Source organism: Saccopteryx bilineata, chromosome 4, assembly GCF_036850765.1.
Source record: "Saccopteryx bilineata isolate mSacBil1 chromosome 4, mSacBil1_pri_phased_curated, whole genome shotgun sequence".
Taxonomy (NCBI): domain Eukaryota; kingdom Metazoa; phylum Chordata; class Mammalia; order Chiroptera; family Emballonuridae; genus Saccopteryx; species Saccopteryx bilineata.
The window spans coordinates 21,345,351-21,368,929 of record NC_089493.1 but is presented as its reverse complement, the minus strand read 5'-3'; the positions used below and the strand labels follow the sequence as shown (position 1 = coordinate 21,368,929).

General features: G+C 38.0%; 1 protein-coding gene across 5 annotated transcripts in view; it reads right to left on the bottom strand.

Moving 5' to 3' along the window:
- CEP128 (centrosomal protein 128) overlaps window positions 1–23,579 on the bottom strand; it is a 447,508-nt gene that overhangs the window by 270,665 nt on the left and 153,264 nt on the right. For all 5 annotated transcript variants that reach the window (XM_066276450.1, XM_066276451.1, XM_066276454.1 and 2 more), the window contains 2 exons: window positions 17,150–17,500; window positions 8,568–9,218 (listed from right to left, as the gene is read on the bottom strand). In XM_066276450.1, the coding sequence (XP_066132547.1) occupies window positions 8,568–9,218; window positions 17,150–17,500 (1,002 nt within the window). The remainder of the gene's footprint in view (window positions 1–8,567; window positions 9,219–17,149; window positions 17,501–23,579) is intronic.

Genomic DNA, 23,579 nt, shown 5'->3' with positions numbered 1-23,579 from the left:
CCAACCAGATTCAAAGAACAAAAGAAAACAACACCACAAGTAACAGCTCCACCAAGAACACAATAAAACCAAACTTAAACTGTGACAACAAAGAAAAAAAAGGGGGGAGAGGATGGAGATTAACAGTAGCAAAGGATGATGAAGTGCAGAAATACTTATAAGATAGGGTACTACAATGAATATGGTAGGTACCCTTTTCATTACTTAATGGTAACCACCCTTAAAAAAACCACCACAAAAACACTTGACTTAAAAAAGGTCGCAACAGAGGAAAGAAGTATGGAACACAAACAAACAAAAACAAATGATAGAAAAACAAAAGAGAAGAATCAAACTAGATACAAAACTAACAGAAAGCAATTTATAAAATGGCAGTAGGGAACCCACAAGTGTCAATAATTACACTAAATGTAATTGGATTAAACTTACCAATAAAAAGACACAGAGTAGCAGAATGGATTAAAAAAGAAAATCCAACTATATGCTGCCTACAAGAAACACATCTAAGCAACAAGGATAAAAACAAATTCAAAGTGAAAGGCTGGAAAACAATACTCCAAGCAAACAACACCCCAAAAAAAGCAGGCGTAGCAATACTCATATCTAATAATGCTGACTACAAGACAGAAAAAGTACTCAGAGACAAAAATGGTCATTTCATAATGATTAAGGGGAAGTTGAATCAAGAAGACATAACAATCCTTAATATATATGCACCAAACCAAGGAGCACCAAAATATATAAGACAGCTACTTATTGACCTTAAAACAAAAACTAACAAAAATACAATCATACTTGGAGACCTCAATACACTGCTGACGGCTCTAGATCGGTCATCCAAACAGAGAATCAATAAAGATATAGTGGCCTTAAATGAAATACTAGAACACCTGGATATGATAGACATCTACAGGACACTTCATCCCAAAGCGACAGAGTATACATTTTTCTCTAGTGTACATGGAACATTCTCAAGAATTGACCATATGTTGGGCCACAAAGACAATATCAGCAAATTTAGAAAAATTGAAATTGTACCAAGCATATTTTCTGATCATAAAGCCTTGAAACTAGAATTCAACTGCAAAAAAGAGGGGGAAAAACCCACAAAAATGTGGAAACTAAACAACATACTTCTAAAAAATGAATGGGTCAAAGAAGAAATAAGCGCAGAAATCAAAAGATATATACAGACAAATGAAAATGAAAATACGACATATCAGAATCTCTGGGATGCAGCAAAAGCAGTAATAAGAGGAAAGTTCATATCACTTCAGGCCTATATGAACAAACAAGAGAGAGCCGAAGTAAACCACTTAACTTCACACCGTAAGGAACTAGAAAAAGAAGAACAAAGATAACCCAAAACCAGCCGAAGAAAGGAGATAATAAAAATCAGAGCAGAAATAAATGAAATAGAGAACAGAAAAACTATAGAAAAAATCAATAAAACAAGGAGCTGGTTCTTTGAAAAGATCAACAAAATTGACAAACCCTTGGCAAGACTCACCAAGGAAAAAAGACACAGGACTCAAATAAATAAAATCCAAAATGAAAGAGGAGAGATCACCACAGACATCATAGAAATACAAAGAATTACTGTAGAATACTATGAAAAATTATATGCCACCAAATACAACAATCTAGAAGAAATGGATAAATTCCTAGAACAATACAACCTTCCTAGACTGAGTCATGAAGAAGCAGAAAGCCTAAACAGACCAATCAGCAGGGAGGAAATAGAAAAAACTATTAAAAATCTCCCCAAAAATAAAAGTCCAGGCCCAGACGGTTATACTAGTGAATTCTATCAAACATTCAAAGAAGACTTGGTTCCTATTCTACTCAAAGTCTTCCAAAAAATTGGAGAAGAAGCAATACTTCCAAACACATTTTATGAGGCCAACATAACCCTCATACCAAAACCTGGCAAGGATGGCACAAAGAAAGAAAACTACAGACCAATATCTCTAATGAATACAGATGCTAAAATACTAAACAAAATACTGGCAAACCAAATACAACAACATATTAAAAAAATAATATATCATGATCAAGTGGAATTCATCCCAGAATCTCAAGGATGGTTCAACATACGCAAAACGGTTAACGTAATACACCATATCAACAAAACAAAGAACAAAAACCACATGATCTTATCAATAGATGCAGAAAAGGCTTTTGATAAAATACAACACAATTTTATGTTTAAGACTCTCAACAAAATGGGTATAGAAGGAAAATATCTCAACATGATAAAGGCCATATATGATAAACCATCAGCCAACATCCTATTAAACGGCATAAAACTGAGGACTTTCTACCTTAAATCAGGAACAAGACAGGGTTGTCCACTCTCTCCACTCTTATTCAACGTGGTGCTAGAAGTTCTGGCCAGAGCAATCAGACAAGACAAAGAAATAAAAGGCATCCATATCGGAAAAGAAGAAGTAAAGCTATCACTTTTTGCTGATGATATGATCCTATACATCGAAAACCCGAAGGACTCCACAAAAAGATTATTAGAAACAATAAACCAATACAGTAAGGTCGCAGGATACAAAATTAACATACAAAAGTCCATAGCCTTTCTATATGCCAACAATGAAATATTAGAAAACGAACTCAAAAAAATAATCCCCTTCACGATTGCAACAAAAAAAATAAAATACCTAGGAATAAACATAACAAAGAACGTAAAGGACCTATATAATGAAAATTACAAAGCATTGTTAAGGGAAATCGAAAAAGATACAATGAGATGGAAAAATATTCCTTGTTCTTGGATAGGAAGAATAAATATAATCAAAATGGCCATATTACCCAAAGCAATATACAAATTTAATGCAATTCCCATCAAAATCCCTATGAGATTTTTTAAAGAAATGGAACAAAAAATCATCAGATTTATATGAAACTATAAAAAACCCCGAATAGCCAAAACAATCCTAAGGAAAAAGAATGAAGCTGGGGGCATTACAATACCTGACTTTAAACTATATTATAGGGCCACGATAATCAAAACAGCATGGTATTGGCAGAAAAATAGACACTCAGACCAATGGAACAGAATAGAAAGCCCAGAAATAAAACCACATATATATGGTCAAATAATCTTTGATAAAGGGGCCAACAACACACAATGGAGAAAAGAAAGCCTTTTCAACAAATGGTGTTGGGAAAACTGGAAAGCCACATGCAAAAGAATGAAACTCGACTACAGCCTGTCCCCGTGTACTAAAATTAATTCAAAATGGATCAAAGACCTAAATATAAGACCTGAAACAATAAAGTACATAGAAGAAGACATAGGTACTAAAATCATGGACCTGGGTTTTAAAGAACATTTTATGAACTTGACTCCAATGGCAAGAGAAGTGAAGGCAAAGATAAATGAATGGGACTACATCAGAATTAAAAGTTTTTGCTCAGCAAGAGAAACTGATATCAAAATAAACAGACAGCCAACTATATGGGAACTGATATTTTCAAACGACAGCTCAGAGAAGGGCCTAATATCCAAAATTTACAAAGAACTCATAAAACTCAACAACAAACAAACAAACAATCCAATAAAAAAATGGGAAGAGGACATGAACAGACACTTCTCCCAGGAAGAGATACAAATGGCCAACAGATATATGAAAAGATGCTCAGCTTCATTAGTTATTAGAGAAATGCAAATCAAAACTACAATGAGATACCACCTCACTCCTGTTAGATTAGCTATTATCAACAAGACGGGTAATAGCAAATGTTGGAGAGGCTGTGGAGAAAAAGGAACCCTCATTCACTGTTGGTGGGACTGTAAAGTAGTACAACCATTATGGAGGAAAGTATGGTGGTTCCTCAAAAAACTGCAAATAGAACTACCTTATGACCCAGCAATCCCTCTACTGGGTATATACCCCAAAACCTCAGAAACATTGATACGTGAAGACACATGTAGCCCCATGTTCATTGTAGCACTGTTCACAGTGGCCAAGACATGGAAACAACCAAAAAGCCCTTCAATAGAAGACTGGATAAAGAAGATGTGGCACATATACACTATGGAATACTACTCAGCCATAAGAAATGATGACATCAGATCATTTACAGCAAAATGGTGGGATCTTGATAACATTATAAGGAGTGAAATAAGCAAATCAGAAAAAAACAAGAACTACATGATTCCATACATTGGTGGAACATAAAAATGAGACTAAGAGACATGGACAAGAGTGTGGTGGTTACCAAGGGTGGGGGGGGAGGGAGGACATGGGAGGGAGGGAGGGAGGGAGAGAGTTAGGGGGAGGGGGAGGGGCACAGAGAACTAGATAGAGGGTGGCGGAGGACAATCTGACTTTGGGCGAGGGGTTTGCAACATAATTTGATGACAAAATAACCTAGACATGTTTTCTTTGAATATATGTACCCTGATTTATTAATGTCATCCCATTACCATTAATAAAAATTTATTAAAAAAAAAAATAGGTATGAGAAAGATAATCCTATATGGATAAAAACTATAATTTGTGCAGTAAAAAAAATATGGGTAACATATCAGTATTTCTTAGACTCAGAAAAAGTAGTGAGTTAAGGTAAAGCTGAAAGATAAAACATTTATATAACTACTTGTCCAAAACACTCTTGTACATAATTCAGTAAATTAAATATTCTGTAATGTCCATTGTCATCAACTCCCTTTAATTAATTTAAATAAATAAAAGTATAAGATTATATTAAGGAGATAGTGTGAGGTGAGGATTATTTCTTATGGGTAACTTAGTTAGTTTAAAAGGAAAATGCTCGTGCCCGGCCAGGCGGCGGTGCAGTTGACAGAGCGTTGGACTGGGATGCAGAGGACCCAGATTTGAAACCCTAAGGTCACCGGCTAAAGCCCAGACTCATTCAGCTTGAGCACAGGCTCACCAGCTTGAGCGCAGGGTCGCTGGCTTGAGCATGGGATCATAGACATCACCACATGGTCGCTGGCTTGAAGCCAAACGTCACTGGCTTGAAGCTCAAGGTCGCTGGCTTGAGCCCAAGGTCACTGGCTTGATCAAGGGGTCACTCACTCTGTTGTAGCCCCCTGGTCAAGGCACACATGAGAAAGCAATCAATGAACAACTAAGGTGCCACAACGAAGAACTGATGCTTCTCATCTCTCTCCCTTCCTGTCTGTCTGTCCCTATCAGTCTCTCTGTCACACACACAAAAAAAATAATAATAATAAAGGAAAGTGCTCGCCTCTCACAGTCTCTGATTCTCCTTTGAAGGTCCTGTGTTGCTTCTGCACCATGCTAAAGAAGAGCTGCAACACCCCCCCTGAACTCTGTCTTCCAAGTTAAAAATAGTCCAATGGTTTCAGAAAATTTACAAAACACTTCTAAATTATATACTCTTAACATACAGTTAATTTTCAAAGCTTACTGTCATCTCACTATACCCAAACAAAAAGTACTTCCTAAAAAAGAGTAAATCAATTTCCACATGTTACAGGGAGAAATCCAAGCCAGAAAGAAAGGTCACAGAGCAATTTAGGAGCAAACTCGCTGATTTCCAGCTTTTTAAACATTAGACAAAACATTCATTGAACATCTTCTGTATGTCTTAAACAATGCAGTAAGAGGACACATATATGGCTATGACCTAATGCCTGGCCCTCTGGAGATTTATGAACACACAACAAACCATACTGTAAGGCAGCCCAAATGTTCCTGCTATGCTGGAGGCACCAACAGAAAGCTATGGGAACATAGAGGATCAGGAGATCCGTCCCAACTTTAGTGAATCCGTAGACAAGCTGGAAAACCAAGGGGGTCTTGAAGGATTAGGCAGCACTAAAGGGAAGGACAACCTTTGAAAGAACCATTTCTCTGTCATGACCTAACAAATCACTGCATACTCAGGCAGAAACCCTGCTGCCTTTGGGATTCACACTATAATATTTCTCATCAACTCTCCATCCCCTGCTAACAGCTGACTGACCAGGCATCCTTTGTGGCTGGTGATCAATTAATGCTTTCACAATAGCTTCATAAATACCCAAATGCTTATCCAACAAACTAACATTGAAGTTATCGGACCTGTTCTACTCCAACCACCTTGAACCACATTCCGGAACAGTAACCAACTGCATTACCACACCTTGGGTCTTAACTCTGAAAATCTAAACCCTAACATAAGAATTCCCGACCAGATAAGCCATCTGTGGTCATAGATTCTTATCCCTCCACTGTCTCATTCCTCTACGCATGATACTTCTTCAGTGTTCACCACTTCAGTACATGACCTACCCCAAGACTAGTCTCCCACAGTTTCTACCAGCCCCAACAGCCATTGACGTCATCGCCACTCATAAATTACATACTGCACTGCTGCTCTGCTCCACTTCAGAGGGAGGAGAGACTACTCAAGATCCACATCAATGATCCCACAGTCTCTGTCGGCTTACTCAATCTTCCTGGTTTCTTTCAAAACCTTCTGGGAAGATAAGCCCGTCTCCTGTTGAATGCTATCTGCTCTGTTTTTGATCCGGTCTTCTCACATCTCACAGACCCTCTCCACCAGTCTCAGACAAACAGAATGAACACTCTTTTAGTTCTTCTTTTAGCCAGTCTGCCTGCCACCTTTGACACTCTTGACGATACCTTTCTTAAAATTCCTACCTGGGTTTCCAAGATATCATTCTTTTCTGGTTCTCCTCCTGTCTCTCATATAATCCTTTACTCTTATTTGCCAAATCTCTTTCTCAATTCTTCTCTTAAACATTGGTTTTCACCCTCTTCCTTCTCCCTGCAAGACCTCATCTGAATCCCATAATTTCAACTACCACCAATGGGTTACCTACAAATATTTCACTTTAATCTCAATATTCTCTTCAGCATCGAGCCCATTATGTACTAAATTGTCCTAACTAAACTTCCGTGGCTAGGCTTAAGTTCCCTTCATCCATGCTAAAAAACTGGTCTGGCATTCTCTCCAAATATCCTGTTCTGGATTACCTATCTTGATAAATAGTCTCATCAACCACCTAGTCCCCCAAGTCTATACCTAGTCATCCTTAAGAATAAACCTTTTCTAGTACAGCAGTGTAGTTAAGAAATAGGCACTTGACTACCTGGGTTCAAATCCTGTCTCAACTACTTTCCAACTATAAGACCTTGGGCAAGTTACCTCCCACATCTCAATTTCCTCAACAAAGAGAAAATAACACCATGCAACCTGCAGGAATAATGTTAGTATTGAATGATTAACACATGTAAAATTCTTATAGTAATGACTGGAACAAACTAAGTGCTGAAAAATGTCTTCTATATTATTATCATCACAGCTAATCAACACACAGTTCCTATTTTATTTTAAGATCAGGTCTTCTTCATATCCCTGATTCTACTTTCGTTCATGTCCTCATCAATCCTGAAGGACTATTATGCCATATTTAATCAATACTAAGACATGTATTACTTCACATTTTACCATTTCTGCCTTGGGATATTGTCTTATAGTTAACAGCATGTCATGTTTTCATAGGCAGTATTTTTTCTTAGCAACATCTTACAATTAATGATATTTTGGGCTCAATAAAATATAGTAAAGACCTTTTAGCTATTCTTCCAGTCTCCGTTTAGTTCTACCCACCCCATTCATGACCCCAAATCCACTACTGCCAGTAGGCTATATCGGACTGGAAAGGAAGTCATAAAATAGCTGAAGGCATGCTACTAATATCAGCTATTTCAATATAACTTCATCTTTCATCATTAGCATTTTATGATAGCTGCATTTCAAGGAATTTTGAAAAAAACTGAAGATTTATCCATTTATTCACCTATTCAACAGATATCAACAATGTTCCAGGAACTCTTCTGGGTACTTAGGATATAGCTGTAAACAAAACAGACTCAAATCCCAGTCTTCATGGAGTGCTCATTCTAATAAAGACTGATGAAATAATATGGAATCTACATAAGTGCAATGGAGGGAAAAAAATGAAACAGGAAGAAGGGATTTATCATACTCCTGACAATCATGTTATAAAAAAATTATTCCCCTGCATGGTGAGAATGCTAATATCATCAGACCTTGAGAAACATTTCCCCAAATGCAAGATCTCAACTATGCTTTTACCCAGGCAACTTTGATTTGGAAAAGAAAGGGTAAATCTCAAAAGCCTTGAGTTTACACAGCCCGTAAGCTGATCTACTTTAGTCACCATACTAACACAGACTGTGGTTATAGCTCCTATGGCCTTGGTAAGTCTTTGCCTTTTATATTTTAGGAGGTCATAAATGCTGAATGAGGGCACATTTCAGGCCCACGACTTACTGCCACCTCTGCCTTTCCTGAACTCCCGAAATAGCTAAAGGTGCTTTTTCAAAGGCTTCAGTGCTCCGAAATAGGTGCTCCCAGGTGGCTACTATAACTCATTTCAACCTGGCCAAACAGGCATGAATAAGCCTCTTTATTGTTAGTTTCAGCTTCCCTGCAGTGCTTGGGAACACAGAATGAGTTTACGCCTTATTAACTTCAGGAGCCACCAGAATTCCTTCAGTGTCATCAGGATAATGCAGCGCAGGTACCTTCAGAGTCCTAATGTGATCCGCAGCGTCACTCTTTTCTTTCTTGAAGTGCTTCATCAGCTCCTGGATATTCTGTTCGTGTTTCGTTTTCACACTCTGCAGTGATGATGTGAGATCTTCCAGCTCCCTCTGGTGAACGTCTCGTTCTAGCTTTAGCTGCGTAATGATCGTGGCTGTTTCTTCATCTTTAGATTCTGCCTGTGTCTTGAGGTCAGAAAGGTTCTTCAGCACCTCTTTCCTGGCTTTCTGTTCCTCGGCCAACTTATTAGCGAGATCTGCCCGGATGGCACTCAAGTTCTTGATGGCCTCTTGCATCTCAAGAAGTTGAGCTTTGTCCTTGGCCTGGCTCTTCTTTAGCTCTGCAATTTCTCCCTCCAGGTGAGCTTTCTCCGCTTTCATCTGGCTTTGAGTCTTACTCTGCTTTTGCAATTCAGTCTCTAGTCTATGGACGGTGTCCAGGGAATCCTTGACTTCCAGTTCAAGGTCAGCTTGATGAGCCTTAACATCACTTAGTTTCTGCTCCTTACGGTGAAGTTCTTCCTCTTGAAGGGCACGCTTGGTTATGACATCATTCAATTCCTTTTGAAGGTTCTCTATTTGTTGTAACGCTGCATAAAGCTGGCTTTTCAATTCATCCTTTTCTTTTAGGATCTATCGGGTTAAAGATATAAAACAAAATATTTGTTATAAAATTCACCATAGATGCTGCCAGAAAACAAAATTTAATCCACAAGGAGAAAAAAAATTAATCAAACAATAACTTTGTATAATTTCAATTTTTTAAAGAACTCTATTTCTAGTCTAGAAAAAGAAAGAAAAATATAATTACCGTGAAGTAGCACCACACTGGAATATGTTTCAGATTTTCATCACCAAAACATATCAATCCTTGATCTTATATAATTATTTAAATATAAGATGAAATTGATCAAAAGAATAAGGGAAGAAAGACTCCTATTATAATTTACCAGAGGTTGTATAGTTTACTTAAAATAATAATGATTTGCATTTCAATGCACAGTTTTAAAAAGGAGAAACCTCAAAACAGATATTAAAGATAATATAGGGAAGCACACAGACACAACCGAAGTGAGGTGAGGGTACGATCAGTCATTACTAGTAAAATAATGTCAGCAATGACAAGAAACACAGCATTATATACCTGGGGAAATCTTGAAGCCCCATAAAGGTAGAAATGAGATTAATTTAAGATTCATAGAGGATGAACAAGGGACTCAAGAAAAAAAGTCCAGGGACCAGTTGGCCATCACCCTCTGCCAGTATCGTTAGTGGGCTAGGGTTTACCTTGAGGGACAGAGACCGAGAACTAACCCCCTAATCCTCACCACTCATCAGTGCCGATGAAAAAGCCAGCAGCTAAGGAAGCAGAAATCAACACACACACACACACACCCCAACAGCAACATCAAGGCCAATCTCTGTACCCGCTTACTGATGCCCACCATAGCTCAAAGCCAGAGAAAAATATTAGGTTCTCATTTCAAAGTTTGAAATAATAAGTTAAAATGCAAATGCTTGCAAGGCATTTCTTTAATACATCAGTGTGAAACAATTCATGATAAAATATAATGAGTCGATCACTCAAAACAAAAAAATAAAAGTTTCCTCAAATCCCTCTGAGTTCAAACAGGCCGAAAGAGGTTGAAGCTGACATGAGAAATAATGAAAGGAGGTAGGTGGGCGATTAGGCAGTTAAGCTCTGACCAGAGAGAACTGAATTTGCTTCTTAGTCCACACATAAGTAGTTCTGTGGCCTTCAGGAAATTCTTTATCTTTATAAAGACAGTAGCGGTTATATCATAGGCCTGTGAAGACCATGGGGTAGGGGGAACAAAAAGGCAGGTGGGATTTACGTTCCAGGAGAAACCAGGACCTCAGAGAGGTATTAACGTAAGACAGTGATCACAACTATAAAGGGAGAGGTAACTGATAAATCAACGTCCCCGGACTGAAAACACTAGAACGTAGATAAATGATGATAAATGAAGTCACATTGGAAAGATTGGAAAGCAGGAAAATGGCAGAAATAAGATAAGCCTACGGTAGATATTTATTTTTCTATTGCATTGCAACAAATTCCAACAAATGTAGTGGCTGAAAACAACACTCATTTATTATTTTACTGCTTCCATAGGCCATAAATCCAGGCAAGGTATTCTGCTGAGGATCTCCTGAGGCTAAAATCAAGCTGTCAGCTGACCTAGAGGCTCTGAGGAGGAATCCACTTCCAAGTTCCTTCGTGTTGGCAAAATTTAGTTCTGTGAACTTGGGACCCTGTTTCCTTCCCCGCTTTGGGCCAAGGGCTGTTCTGATGTCTAGAGGTCACCCTCACTCCTTGGCTCGTGGACTCCTCTATTTCTGAAGTCAGCAACACCACAATGAATCTTTCTCATAGTTTTAAATCCTTCTCCCAACACAGAGAAAATCTGCTTTTAATGACTCCTGTGATTAGAGTAGGCCCATCCAGATAATCTCATATCTTAAGCTCAACTGTGCCATCTACCATAACATAATCATGGGCATGATAGTTCATCATATTCACAGTTTCCAGGAATCGGAATGAGGTGTCGTTGGGAGGTTACTCTACTTACCACACTAGAAAGACAAAAACTGAGAATCAAGTTCTGGCTGTAAAGAAACTGATGCCCATCTGAGAAAAAGGAAAGGAGGCTTAAATATAGTGATCAATTTTTACAACTAACATAGCCCCCTGGCCATGATTATGAGACTTCCAGGCAGCCCAGAATATGAAAATCATATTTTCAAGATGAAGTTCTAGCAGGTAAAATGTCTTTGACTTGAAATACTATTGTATCTTCAAGTTGATTTAAACAGTGAGGACATTTACTTTTCTCACATAGCAGGAAAACCAGAGTTTGGGTGGTTCAGGAAGAGTCCTTCAAAGTGTAGGCTCTGCTACTCTGCAGTTCTGCAGGTTAGAACCCCCTCCCCTGCCACATCAGCTCATAATAAAGGTGACAGGCACAGACAATGTAGGTTAAGTTTGGAACTTCTTTGGCCACATAGATACTAAGAACTAAGTTAAGCTCTGCCCATTTGTATCTTGGTTAATTGCTTGGCTAGGGACCACAACCCAAGATTTTGTCTAGACATTGTCTCTGAGTCTGAAAATGTCAGTGTATCAGCCACCACCTCAATATCCTAGACATTCCTGGGAACCCTCAGTTGAATACCTCTATCTTGAGGGAACTCAAAAGAATGAACTTGGGGCTCCTTTGCTTGGCCAGGAATGCTTAAGTAGAAGTATTTAAAGGACCTGAGAAATCAGGCCTGTTTTTTATTTCATATTTATTTCTGCTAAGTTTCCTGCCTCCCTCTTTTGCCTGGGCTAATTTCAGTATGTATAGATAATTGACTTTCCCAAACCTAAGAGACTCCAAATTATCATACTCATAAAATGTGGGTTACAGATTGTAGATTTTCAGTCTCCCCACACCAAAAATCTTGCCCTCTCTTTTAAGAAAGACAGGCTCCAACCCATACTTGTCTTTCTCTTGTAGGACCTTTCTAAAGGCTGCAATAAGTACACAACATACTCCAACATCCTACAGTTTCCTACTGGTCACTTAATACCACACTCTGAGGCACACAGCATTGATGCCCCAAAGTATGCTTTCTGATGGTTTAACCAACTACTTCCAATAGCACAGTAAGGTTTTCCAACTTTCCCTTTAGAAATGTATCATCCTCCCTGTCGCCACCCCACATCTCTATTTAGCCAATCCTATAATTTAGGTTCTTTTACTCATAGCTCCTTATCCTAGAATTGATGTTTCACATCAGCTTGACTTTCTTCTAAACTAAGAGAAAACTACAATCCAAGTTGGCTTAAACCACCAGGTAATAATATATCGTCACCCCAGGCAGAACTGCTTCAGACCCAGTGTCAAAGCTCTAGGCCCACTCTCTGCATTTCTCTCAGTGATGCCCTCCTCTGTACGAGGCTGCAATCTCAGGACCCTAGCAAGACAGCTTCAGCCATCCCAGGAGCTACAGTCAAATACAATATCCAGAGAAGAAAAAGAAGCTCGCTGCTTGTGCATCTAGTTTAGAAGTAAATGTTTACCTGAAACTCCCCAACATACTTCATAATTTATTCTTTATTGATCAGGGTTGTATGAGTGGAGTGGAATGGAAATGGAAATGGAATTGGAAATGAATGGAATGGAATGGAATGGAATGGGGTGAAGAGGTAACCAAGATGACCCTAGGAGTCAAGTGACATTTCTACACAAGTTTTGCTGGTACTATTCAGGAGCAGAAATGAAGAGTGAGGAGATGGGTTGATTATAGAAGGAAGGTCAGTAAAATGTGTGAGTTGGAAGAAAGAAATTGAAGATGACAGTGAACATATCATCAGTGTAGTTTTTCATGAAGTCCAGTCTGACCAAAAAAAAAAAAAAAACTGATTCCAGGAAATGACTGATCAACCAAATGAATGTGGTTAGATAAAAATAAGATGGCAATGGTTAAAAAAAAAAAGGGAAATACAAGAAATATATAAGATCAGAGACTCAAATTTTGAAAGTAAAGATTTGAACACAGAGAAATAATAACATTTTAGTCGCAGAGCTCAGCTGCTGAGTGGTTTGAAGGTAAAATAGGAAATCATTGAAGTATGAAGATGAAGAATCCAATGGGTTGCTGGCTTGAACTCTGAGGTCACCAAAGATGATGGCAAAAATTACATGTAATGAAATAGGTTGAGAAGCCAGGTGCAAAATTTCATGAGAAATGTGGAGGCACAATGGGAAAATTCTCTGAGGAACAACGGGAAGAGAATGTTCTAACCAAACTAACCCGGCTCCCAAAGGAGAACAGCTGTAAGCAAAGACGAGAATGGACTGAAAATGGCTGGGTGAGGCCAGAGAATGGTACTGTCCAAACCATGGCAGATCCAGGAACAGGAACCAACTCCTCAAAGCCCTGATGACAAAGTGCTCATGGGTTTGCTTTGTTTTTCCCCTGCCTGGCCAGCCAGACCAGCCAGATCAACCCTGGCAATCAATGGGGTGACAGATATCACAGCCGGATCGCTCTCACATCCCTCACCGTTTTTGTGAATTAACTAAAAGGTGGACAAGGCAATTTTAAACAGAAAATAAATTAATTTTTGCATGCGAGGGAACATGCGGACAGATTGCTGGATTAGACTAAAACAAGGTGGAACAAAAGTAGGTTTATAGTTGTGGGTAATGAAACAGAGTTTATTCTTGTATTATTATTTATTATGTTATTATGTATTTAAAAGGACTGGTATTATTTTCCAAACGAGCAAGTGTAAATCTATTTTGCCCCATCCTGTATATCATTGATGTAGCCTTTCTGAAATTACATTTGATTAAAAAAATATTCACTTTAGCATTGATTCTTCTCACTTTCTAACCATTAAAAATTCAAATTTTAAAAGACAATATTTATGACATATAGTTTTATTATTTTTTCTCAGCAGGAAGGCAATACACTGAAGGAAAACATGACAATTTAAGATTCCTGAAGTCAAAGACTATCAAGCAAAAAGCCCAATCCATGGGCAAGCCCATTCAGATGCACAAAGCACACACACACCCTAAGAGGAATTTCCATTTTCTGTGGTAAAAAAAATATATATGATCTGGAAACATTCAGAAAATCATGCACTATGAATAGAATTAAAGACTTTTTCCTTCATCATTGTCCAAACATATATAAAAGCCAATTACTTCAAACAGCACTTTAAAAGAAAAGCAAAGGTTTCGTTCTTATTTCTGGTGGAGTAATACTTCATTGTATATGTTGTACACCTGAAACTAATAAAATTTCTATGTCAACCAAAATAAGTTAATTAAAAAATAAAGACAAAAACATCACAATTTATGAGTAGATTACTTGTATCTATAGAAGTTTAGGTCTTCTAATATGCATTCATCTACATGTCCTTAAAGAACATCATGATTCTCGGATGTAAAACATCCATGCCACTGTCTTTTAATAAAAGTACAATCTGATTTCTGTATTTTTTCTGTAATAGTATGCCATTTGTTTGATAGTCCATACCCTTCAGTAATTAAGTAGTTTATAAATATAGTATATATCTGATGATCTACCCAGGTTCCAAAACCGTAAAAGGCAAGAAAATAAATAAATCAGAGCAATTTTTAAGAATAAAAGCTTTTAGCTTTCTAATATATTTTAACTGGAAAATCTTAGAGCAGAAAATAAATTATTCTGGAAAAAGAAATGGAAGTAGGCACAGAACTATTTTAAAAATGCAAAGATATGTCTATTGACACAAAATGGCTCAACAAGGCTCATTATTAAACAATTTATTCTTTAAAACCATAATTTGTCTTATTTGTAAACCAGTGTCATTTTTATTTTAATATTCACTTCCAAATATACCCTGGAGGCACTTTTTAGTCCTACAAAAACAAAAAGGAGTAGATTGTATTACTAATGCCATTAGGTGGCTTTGAGACTTTATTAAGAATTAAATACTCATTAGAGGTATTATTCAGTAAAAATTTAAAAAAAATAAAAAAAAAACACTTTTTTCCAAAATTATTTACAATGTATTTCCACATCACATATTTGCTGGACACTTGAATTTTCAGTGAAATATCTGTTACCCTTTCTTCCTTGATTAACCATTGCTCTGAGACATGCTGCATTAATTTTAAGGCTTTTAAAGTGGAAATTACAATGCCTGCTGTGATAATTGTGATACTACCCTAACTACGGCAATCACTTTAAAACTACTTCTTTGCTTATCATTAGCAAACCTAAGTGATAAAAAATAATTATATCAGGAGTATTCTGGGAAATGATTATTTAACAATTTTTAATATTCTGAAAAGCTCAATCTGGAAAACTCTCAGCAGCATGGATTAGGACCCTGTCTGATGGCATGGACCCTTCGAAACTTCCTCTAATTAAGTAATAGTCCCCAGATGGTTCTCAACCAATCAATCCCCACCCCCTCCCCACTGCTCTTCTCCCTAGCTACCTCCCTTAAAGGCAGGTTCATTGAACCAGTTGCCAGGCCAGGCTGACAACAGAATAATCAACGTAGAGCAATTTCCCGGGATCGAGTCAGTTCAGATTCAAGTCTGAAAGCTTAAGAGTTACTTTACAGCTGGGCAGCCAGTCGCAGAGTATGAGCCAGACGGGTTAAGCGGAAAAGCAAGCACTCCATAGTGAGGGCAAAGCGATAGCTCCTCCATCTCCTAAATATCCAAGATACTCTTACGTCAAAGGCAAAGCGTCTCTTCCATGACAGCTCATCTGAAATCAGGACCTGTCACTTTTATATGCTGACAATTGATTTTATAAATAGTAATTGCCCTACATTTTGCTTTCTTTTGAAAGAAAGTCAACTTATCCAAATGATCATTCTTCTGAAATGTTCAGACTTCTTGACAAGTGACAAATGACAGAGCAAAAATGATAAACCAACACTAAACATATATAAAAATCAATCATGATCTTTTTGTCTTATAAACATCTGGGTTTAATTCAACCCACAGATACAGTAGAGAATCCACATAGCAGCATAAGATCCATTTAAAGGAACTGATTATACAAGAGAAAAGGTGATGTGTAATGCATACATAGGTCAGTGAAATGCTTTTTTGTTGCTATCAAAGGGGCACAAAAGCAGAGTCTTAAAGAGGCTTGTGATCTGATAATACTGCTCGTTCAGTGAGATTATCTATGTCACTCATTTAACTGAAGCCATTGTACTGGATGCCAGAAAACAGTCCAGTAGTAACAACTGCATTTTTTAAATGCTTCTAACAAATATTTAAGTTGAAATATACAAATAGGCCCTGGCCGGTTGGCTCAGTGGTATAACCTCAGCCTGGCGTGAAGGAGTCCCGGGTTCGATTCCCAGCCAGGGCACACAGGAGAAGCGCCCATCTGCTTCTCCACCCTTCCCCCTCTCCTTCCTCTCTGTCTCTCTCTTCCCCTCCTGCAGCCAAGGTTCCATTGGAGTAAACTTGGGCGGGGCGCTGAAGATGGCTCCATGGCCTCTGCTTCAGGCGCTAGAATGGTTCTGGTTGCAACAGAGCAATGCCCCAGAGGGGCAGAGCATTGCCCCCTGGTGGGCATGCCGGGTGGATCTGGTCAGGCGCATGCGGGAGTCTGTCTGCCTCCCCGTTTCCAACTTCAGAAAAATACAAAAAAAAAAAGAAATATACAAATAAATGACATTCTAAAATACACACCTTGGATGATTGCTAAGAAAGGTTTCTTGATTTTCTTACACCGGTATATCAAAGAATAGTTTCCATTTAGAAAACTAAAAATTAAACCAAGGAAGGGGGTTAGATCTATTTTAAGGGCCAATTCTGAAAAGCTACAGAATGAAAAAGGCTTTAAAAAGATAAACAAAAAACTGAAGTACTCTTTACCTTGAGAGAGTCAAGGCAAACGCTCTGTGCCAAGGACATCTCGATAGAGCATATGCACAGCACAGCACACAAGCGTTTGTTCCCAGCACAGATGAACGCATGGTGGGTCACAGCAAAAAGCATTCCTCAGGAATTTGTCTGTTATACCTGATTATTCTTGTCCGTCAGCTGATCGAGAGTTTCAGACTGTTTCTCCAACGCTCGCTCTAACTTCTTATGCTTCAGCTTCAACTGCCTGATGGCCTCCTGAGCTTTCGCTTTCAACTCTTCTCTCCTCTTCTCCGCCTCCTTCCTCAGGGCCTCCGACTGCTGGAGCTCCAGGAAGTACTGCTCCACCTGCTTGGTGGCGTCCTCCGCGTGGTGAGTCAGCTCCGTGATCTGGCGCTCGGCGTGCTTGCGCGTGGCGTCGCACGTCTCAAAGTGATTCTGGATCTCCTTAAGTTGATCCAGCATCTGTACTTGCTCTTTTTCCTTGCTGTCCAATTCACGGGTTAAATTCTGGGAATAAAGCCGGTAGAACATTAGGAAGATATTCTTGTCAACATTGAATGAATATATCAAACAGGAGTCTCTAATGTCGCTGAAATGGGAATCATCTGTATTGTTTCATTAGCAACCAATTTAGAACATATGAGTCCTTTCTGTGTACTTTATAATCATATTAGTTGGGAATAATTTTTTATAGAACTATTTTCGTTTTTGGACTATTTCACTACCCAAAAAGGGAAAATATCTATTTTCCAACTGACCATCAATCAATACAATTGATAGAAGGCATTATTGAAGGTGACAACGTGCATTACTTTAAAAAGACTTCGTGCTTTTTCCAACTAAAGAAACATCAGTGTTTTAAAATTTGTTAGAATATCATAGCAATCGTGTAATATTTCACTTCATATAATTTTGTTAAAAACTTATCACAAAAAAATGAGCATTGAGGCCCTAACCAGGTAGTTCATGTGGATGGAGTGTTGTCCCTATGTGCTGAGGTCACGAGTTCAATCCCTGGTCAGGGTACATATAAGAAGCAACCAACCTGACCAGGTGGTGGTGCAGTGGATAGAGCATCAGACTGGGATATGGAGGACCCAGGTTCAAAACTCCGAGGTCACCGGCTTGAGCGCAGGCTCATCTGGTTTGAGCAAGGCTCACCAGCTTGAGCCCAGGGTCTCTGGCTTGGGCAAAGGGTCATTCAGCCTGCTGTAGCCCCCCGGTCAAGGCACATGTGACAGAGCAATCAATGAACAACTAAGGTGCTGCAACGAAGAACTGATGCTTCTCATCTCTCTCCCTTTCTGTCTGTCTCCATCTGTCCCTCTCTCTGTCTCTATCACAAAAGAAAAAAACAAAACAAAACGAAGCAACCAATCAGTGCACAACTAAATGGAACCACTAAGTGGAAGAACTTAGTGGTTGTTCAGGCTGGTGGTTGCTTGGTCAGGCAGGTTGCTTCTTATATGTGCCCTGACCAGGGATTGAACCCGCGACCTCAGCACATAGAGACAATGCTCCATCCACATGAACCACCTAGCTAGGGCCTCAATACTCATTTTTTTGTGATGGATTTTTATTTTAACAAAATTTTAGGAAGTGAAATATTACATAATTGTTTTGATATTCTAACAAATTGATGTTTCTCTCTCAAATCAATGAAAAAACATTTTAAAAATGAGCACTGATGACAGAAACATCAGTATAAATAACACTATATTTCAGTCTTTTTTAAAAGCTCTCAATAAAAAGTTTTCCACTAAATCAACATAATGTTATAGGTTGATGAACTTATCTAGAGCTTACATAAATCACTGTAGGATAGATTTTTAAATACACTTAAATTTATTTGAAATACTTATTTAATCCAGAAAGTAATCTGAACTCTTAAAATCTAGCTTCCTTAAAGCAGTTAGTCAATAATACATTTGGAGATTGCACTAAATCGTCATGATTCATACATATTTTTAATCTGAGTAAAATGGGTGCAGATCTACTTTTAACTTCAAAAATGAGTGGCACATTGCTATTATATAACATTTTTACAAACAAAATAATATTGTAATCATTCACATTAAGTCACTATTGTAAAGCTTTGGGAGTAACAAATTCAGAAATAAGTGATTAGTGTGGCCCATAAGCTGCCCTTCCTGTGCCTTAGTTTCTAAATTATCTAAGTGACAAAGTTAATGTGAAAAGGTCATGCATCCAAATAAGATTAGCTTCCAAGCCCTGGCCGGTTGGCTCAGCGGCAGAGCGTCGGCCTAGCGTGCGGAGGGCCCGGGGTTCAATTCCCGGCCAGGGCACACAGGAGAAGCGCCCATTTGCTTCTCCACCCCTCCACCGCGCTTTCCTCTCTGTCTCTCTCTTCCCCTCCCGCAGCCAAGGCTCCATTGGAGCAAAAATGGCCCGGGCGCTGGGGATGGCTCTGTGGCCTCTGCCTCAGGCGCTAGAGTGGCTCTGGTCACAACATGGCGACGCCCAGGATGGGCAGAGCATCGCCCCCTGGTTGGCAGAGCGTCGCCCCTGGTGGGCGTGCCGGGTGGATCCCGGTCGGGCGCATGTGGGAGTCTGTCTGACTGTCTCTCCCTGTTTCCAGCTTCAGAAAAAATGAAAAAAAAAAAAAAAAGATTAGCTTCCGGGGGCTAAGGTGAGGATAAGGTGAGGCCGCAAGCTAAATAAACAATAAGCACCATCTACAATACATTGTACTAAGGTGTCTACACTTGGAGACTGGAAGCCTTGACCAATGCCCACTGGCCCTAACAGCAGGTTGTTCAGTTCCAGATTCCATTATTCCCAAACTATAGCTTAAATAAAATTAAATATAATTTTCTCTTGATTGATGTTATGGTTTGACATGATGGCAAATATACAAAATTAATGCCTCGAAAACAAGCTTCATTTTCTTAGCAACAGGTTTGTCTTCGTTCAATTTGCTAAATTCAATGCAGCCCCAAAGAGATGAGTCACTCTTTTATTCATGCAAGGAAAACAGTAAGTTGAGAAATGTACCCTTGTTTATGTGGAAATTCTCCAATGAGATCATAAAACCCTGGTGAGGGTGGTTTGCCCTTTTGCCCTTATTTAAAAGTTTACTACTATGTTATATTAACAAGCTACAACCAAGAGAGGTACCCAATATTTTTTCCAACAAACACTTGGAGAGTGGTTACATGTCCTCTGTGTCAGGCAGGTAGTTTACAAAAAGGTGAGTAAGACCTGGTATCAACACCAAAGAAGCTAATAATCTATTAATCTAAATGATATTCACACTAACAGCTAAATTACAACTTGGATAGCGCTGGCTGCTAAAATGTGATAGTTGCTTGAAGGAGTCTGTACTGTGCCGTGTGGCTGCAGAGGGTTTCTCTTAGGAGGTGATATATGGACTGAGAATTAAACAAAAAGGAGCTAGCAGTAATAATAATAAAATAACAACTATTACTGAAGTTTACTGGGCATTTGAATTGTGCAAGGAATTGTGTAAATGCTTTATATGAATTATCTCACTCGATCGCACTGCAAAACTAAAGTAAGGTACAATGCACAGGCAAGAACCACAGAGTTGGCCATCGGTGGCTGTTCATAAAGTTATAGTTCAAGAGGACTAAAAAAATAAAGTCATTGGAAAGTAAAGTCAGAAATCAAGTTGTGGGATGTTGAAATTCAGTTTAAACATTCAGAGGTTTTCAAGTAGGAAATAACATGATCCGAAATCTATGCTTGAGAAAGATTAATCTCCAAAAGACATTACGCTAACGCTAAGATATTAAAATATTATGGCAACATTAAAAACAATTGAAAATCATCCCTTTAAAGCAGGAAAGGCCTTTTAGAACTAATTCCTCTCTTATCTGAATTCAATTTCAGCAATCAAATTCAATGGAGCTGGCTTAAAACAGATAAAAACTAATTGTGGCATTTAAGAAACTAGAAGAAAAAAAACAAATATAAAACCCCTTGTCAGTCTTTCTGAGGAAAATACAGGTATGTTTCCATTCAGCCCAATAAGCATTTACTGCACTGAACACCAAGCTGGTGAGACAGGAAGCTGAGTAAGGTGCGATTCTACATTCAGCTGCTCCAGAGAATCACACGGCTAAGTTCAGGAGACAGACACCTAACAGTTATTTTTAATAAACGTGATGTGTATGTCAATTCTTTCTTCTCTATATCAAATTTTGCCTCTCTTCCCAATGTATACAGCCTAATCTACACTTACATTTCTTTCCTCAGTGTTTTTATCTGTGTAATACTTTCTAATAATGGTTCATTGTCCAAAAAAAATAAAAAGAACTTTGAGCTAACACCATTAGGTGGTGGCCAAGGGAACAAAAAGAAGATAATTTAATAGTTGCTACTGGAAGTAATAAAGAGAAAAAGAGAAAGAGAGGAATGGACAGGAAAGAGAGACAAATGGAGATCGAAAATGAATGTCTATGCCAGCCTAACCCAGAACTCAACAACCCACACAGCTAAGGTGTCTATGCCAGCCAAACCCAGAACTCAACAACCCACACAGCTAAGGTGTCTATGCCAGCCAAACCCAGAACTCAACAACCCACACAGCTAAGGCAAGAACATGGCTAGCACTCCCGCCCTCTGACGCTCTTTGATGACGTCTTTCTTGATTAAAATGCCCTTAACATTGTTGTTGGTAGGAAAAGGGGGTTGAGAATAGGGAAGGGGGAAAAAGTTAACAAGAAAATCTCTTGTTAATAAACAAGACACTTCCTCCAAACATTCACAAATAAAACCTTTTGTAAGAATTCAGAATAATCTGATTTTACCATGTTTGGAAAAAAATAATCCCAAATTTTGGCCAAGCCAAATAGAAATACAATTATTTGTAAAGCCTTTATTTACTAATGAAATTAGTGAAGAGAAGAAGCCACTTGTTAAATTTCCTCAATTTTCCCAAACAGTTTAAAATAATATCTGAGAAAATCCCCTTTCTAAATTCTAGGGAAAAATACTAACTACAGATTTTTATTTTAATGTTTATAATGGCTAGTCTGTCATTTTTAGATACATCAAATGTGTAATACAATAGTTGTAAATACACATACATACAAACACACACCTTTAAGCATACTATACTGAACATGTATACTGTAATATTATGTGGGTGTTTGTATTGTACTGACTTTACTAAAATAAAGAATTTTACATTTTAATTATTACAGAGATTGAGTTTTTATATCTTGATTTGATGACAAGTTCATTTTAAGCATAAGTGTGCAGGGTGAAAACTCCTTGGCTGGAAACACAATTCTTAGCTACAATATTTCTCATGTAAAAACATAAAAACCACAATAGATTGATCTGTTTTACAATACAGTTTCTAGAAACACAGTACAGTAAAAAGCAGCAATTGTGTGAATGTATCAGAATGATACATTGAGATGAAAATGATGTGTAAAACATATAAATAATGTTTATAGCAGGGGTCAGGAAACTTTTTGGCTGAGAGAGCTATGAATACCACATATTTTAAAATGTAATTCCATGAGAGCCATACAGCAACCCATGTACATTATGCGTTATCCAATAAAAATTTGGTGATGTCCTGGAGGACAGCTGTGATTGGCTCCAGCCACCCACAACCATAAACATGAGCGGTAGGAAATGAATGGATTGTAATACATGAGAATGTTTTATATTTTTAACGTTATTATTTTTTTTATTAAAGATTTGTCTGTGAGCCAGATGCAGCCATCAAAAGAGCCATATCTGGCTCACGAGCCATAGCTTCCCGACCCCTGGTTTATAGGCATATAAATCTTATGTCCAAAAACAGTGACATAAACAACAACAAAAAACTAAACAACTTAAATAAAGCTAATAAATAGCAAACAAGCCTCAAATAAAACATTTGAAATAAAATTCAATTAATCATCCTTAATTAATATTGACTCTATGAACAATGATTATTAGACTAATTCCAGCCCAAAATATGACTTGTTTAAAGCAAGGACAAGATGAAATCACTGACTAAAAGGAATACATTATATCCAAAATGAGATGCAAATATCCAGTAAGAAAGAAGACTGACTTCTGAACATAAAAAAATATTAAGATTGTGTTTAAATTTTTTGTACCTATGGAAATTAAATTCTTTTTCAAGCATGTTGGAACATTTTTAATTGTGTTACAGATGATTTAGTTTTAACTAGGCTAAAATGGACAAAAAACTTTTAAAAAATCCCAACAAAGAAACTACAGTATAAATACAATGTTACTAATGGATGGATATGTATTTGTAAATGTGATATTAGGATTAATATGAATTTAACCAGCATTCACAGAGTGTCAACTACAAACACAAGACTAGGTTCAAAGGTCAAGAAATATACAAGGCAAGGTCATTTCTCACCTGAAAGAAAACCTGATTACTGGCACCGTTGTGCATGACCCCAAAGGGTCAGCCCTTATCCCCACTCCTTCTAATACACTCTCCTATTTCACAAAGGCCGCAAAACCAAATGCTCAACACTCCGTTGAGCTAGGTTTTGAGGGCAAATTTGACGCAGTGTAGAGAGATTTAAAGATTTAGCATGTGGAAGTGAGATGGAGACCATAT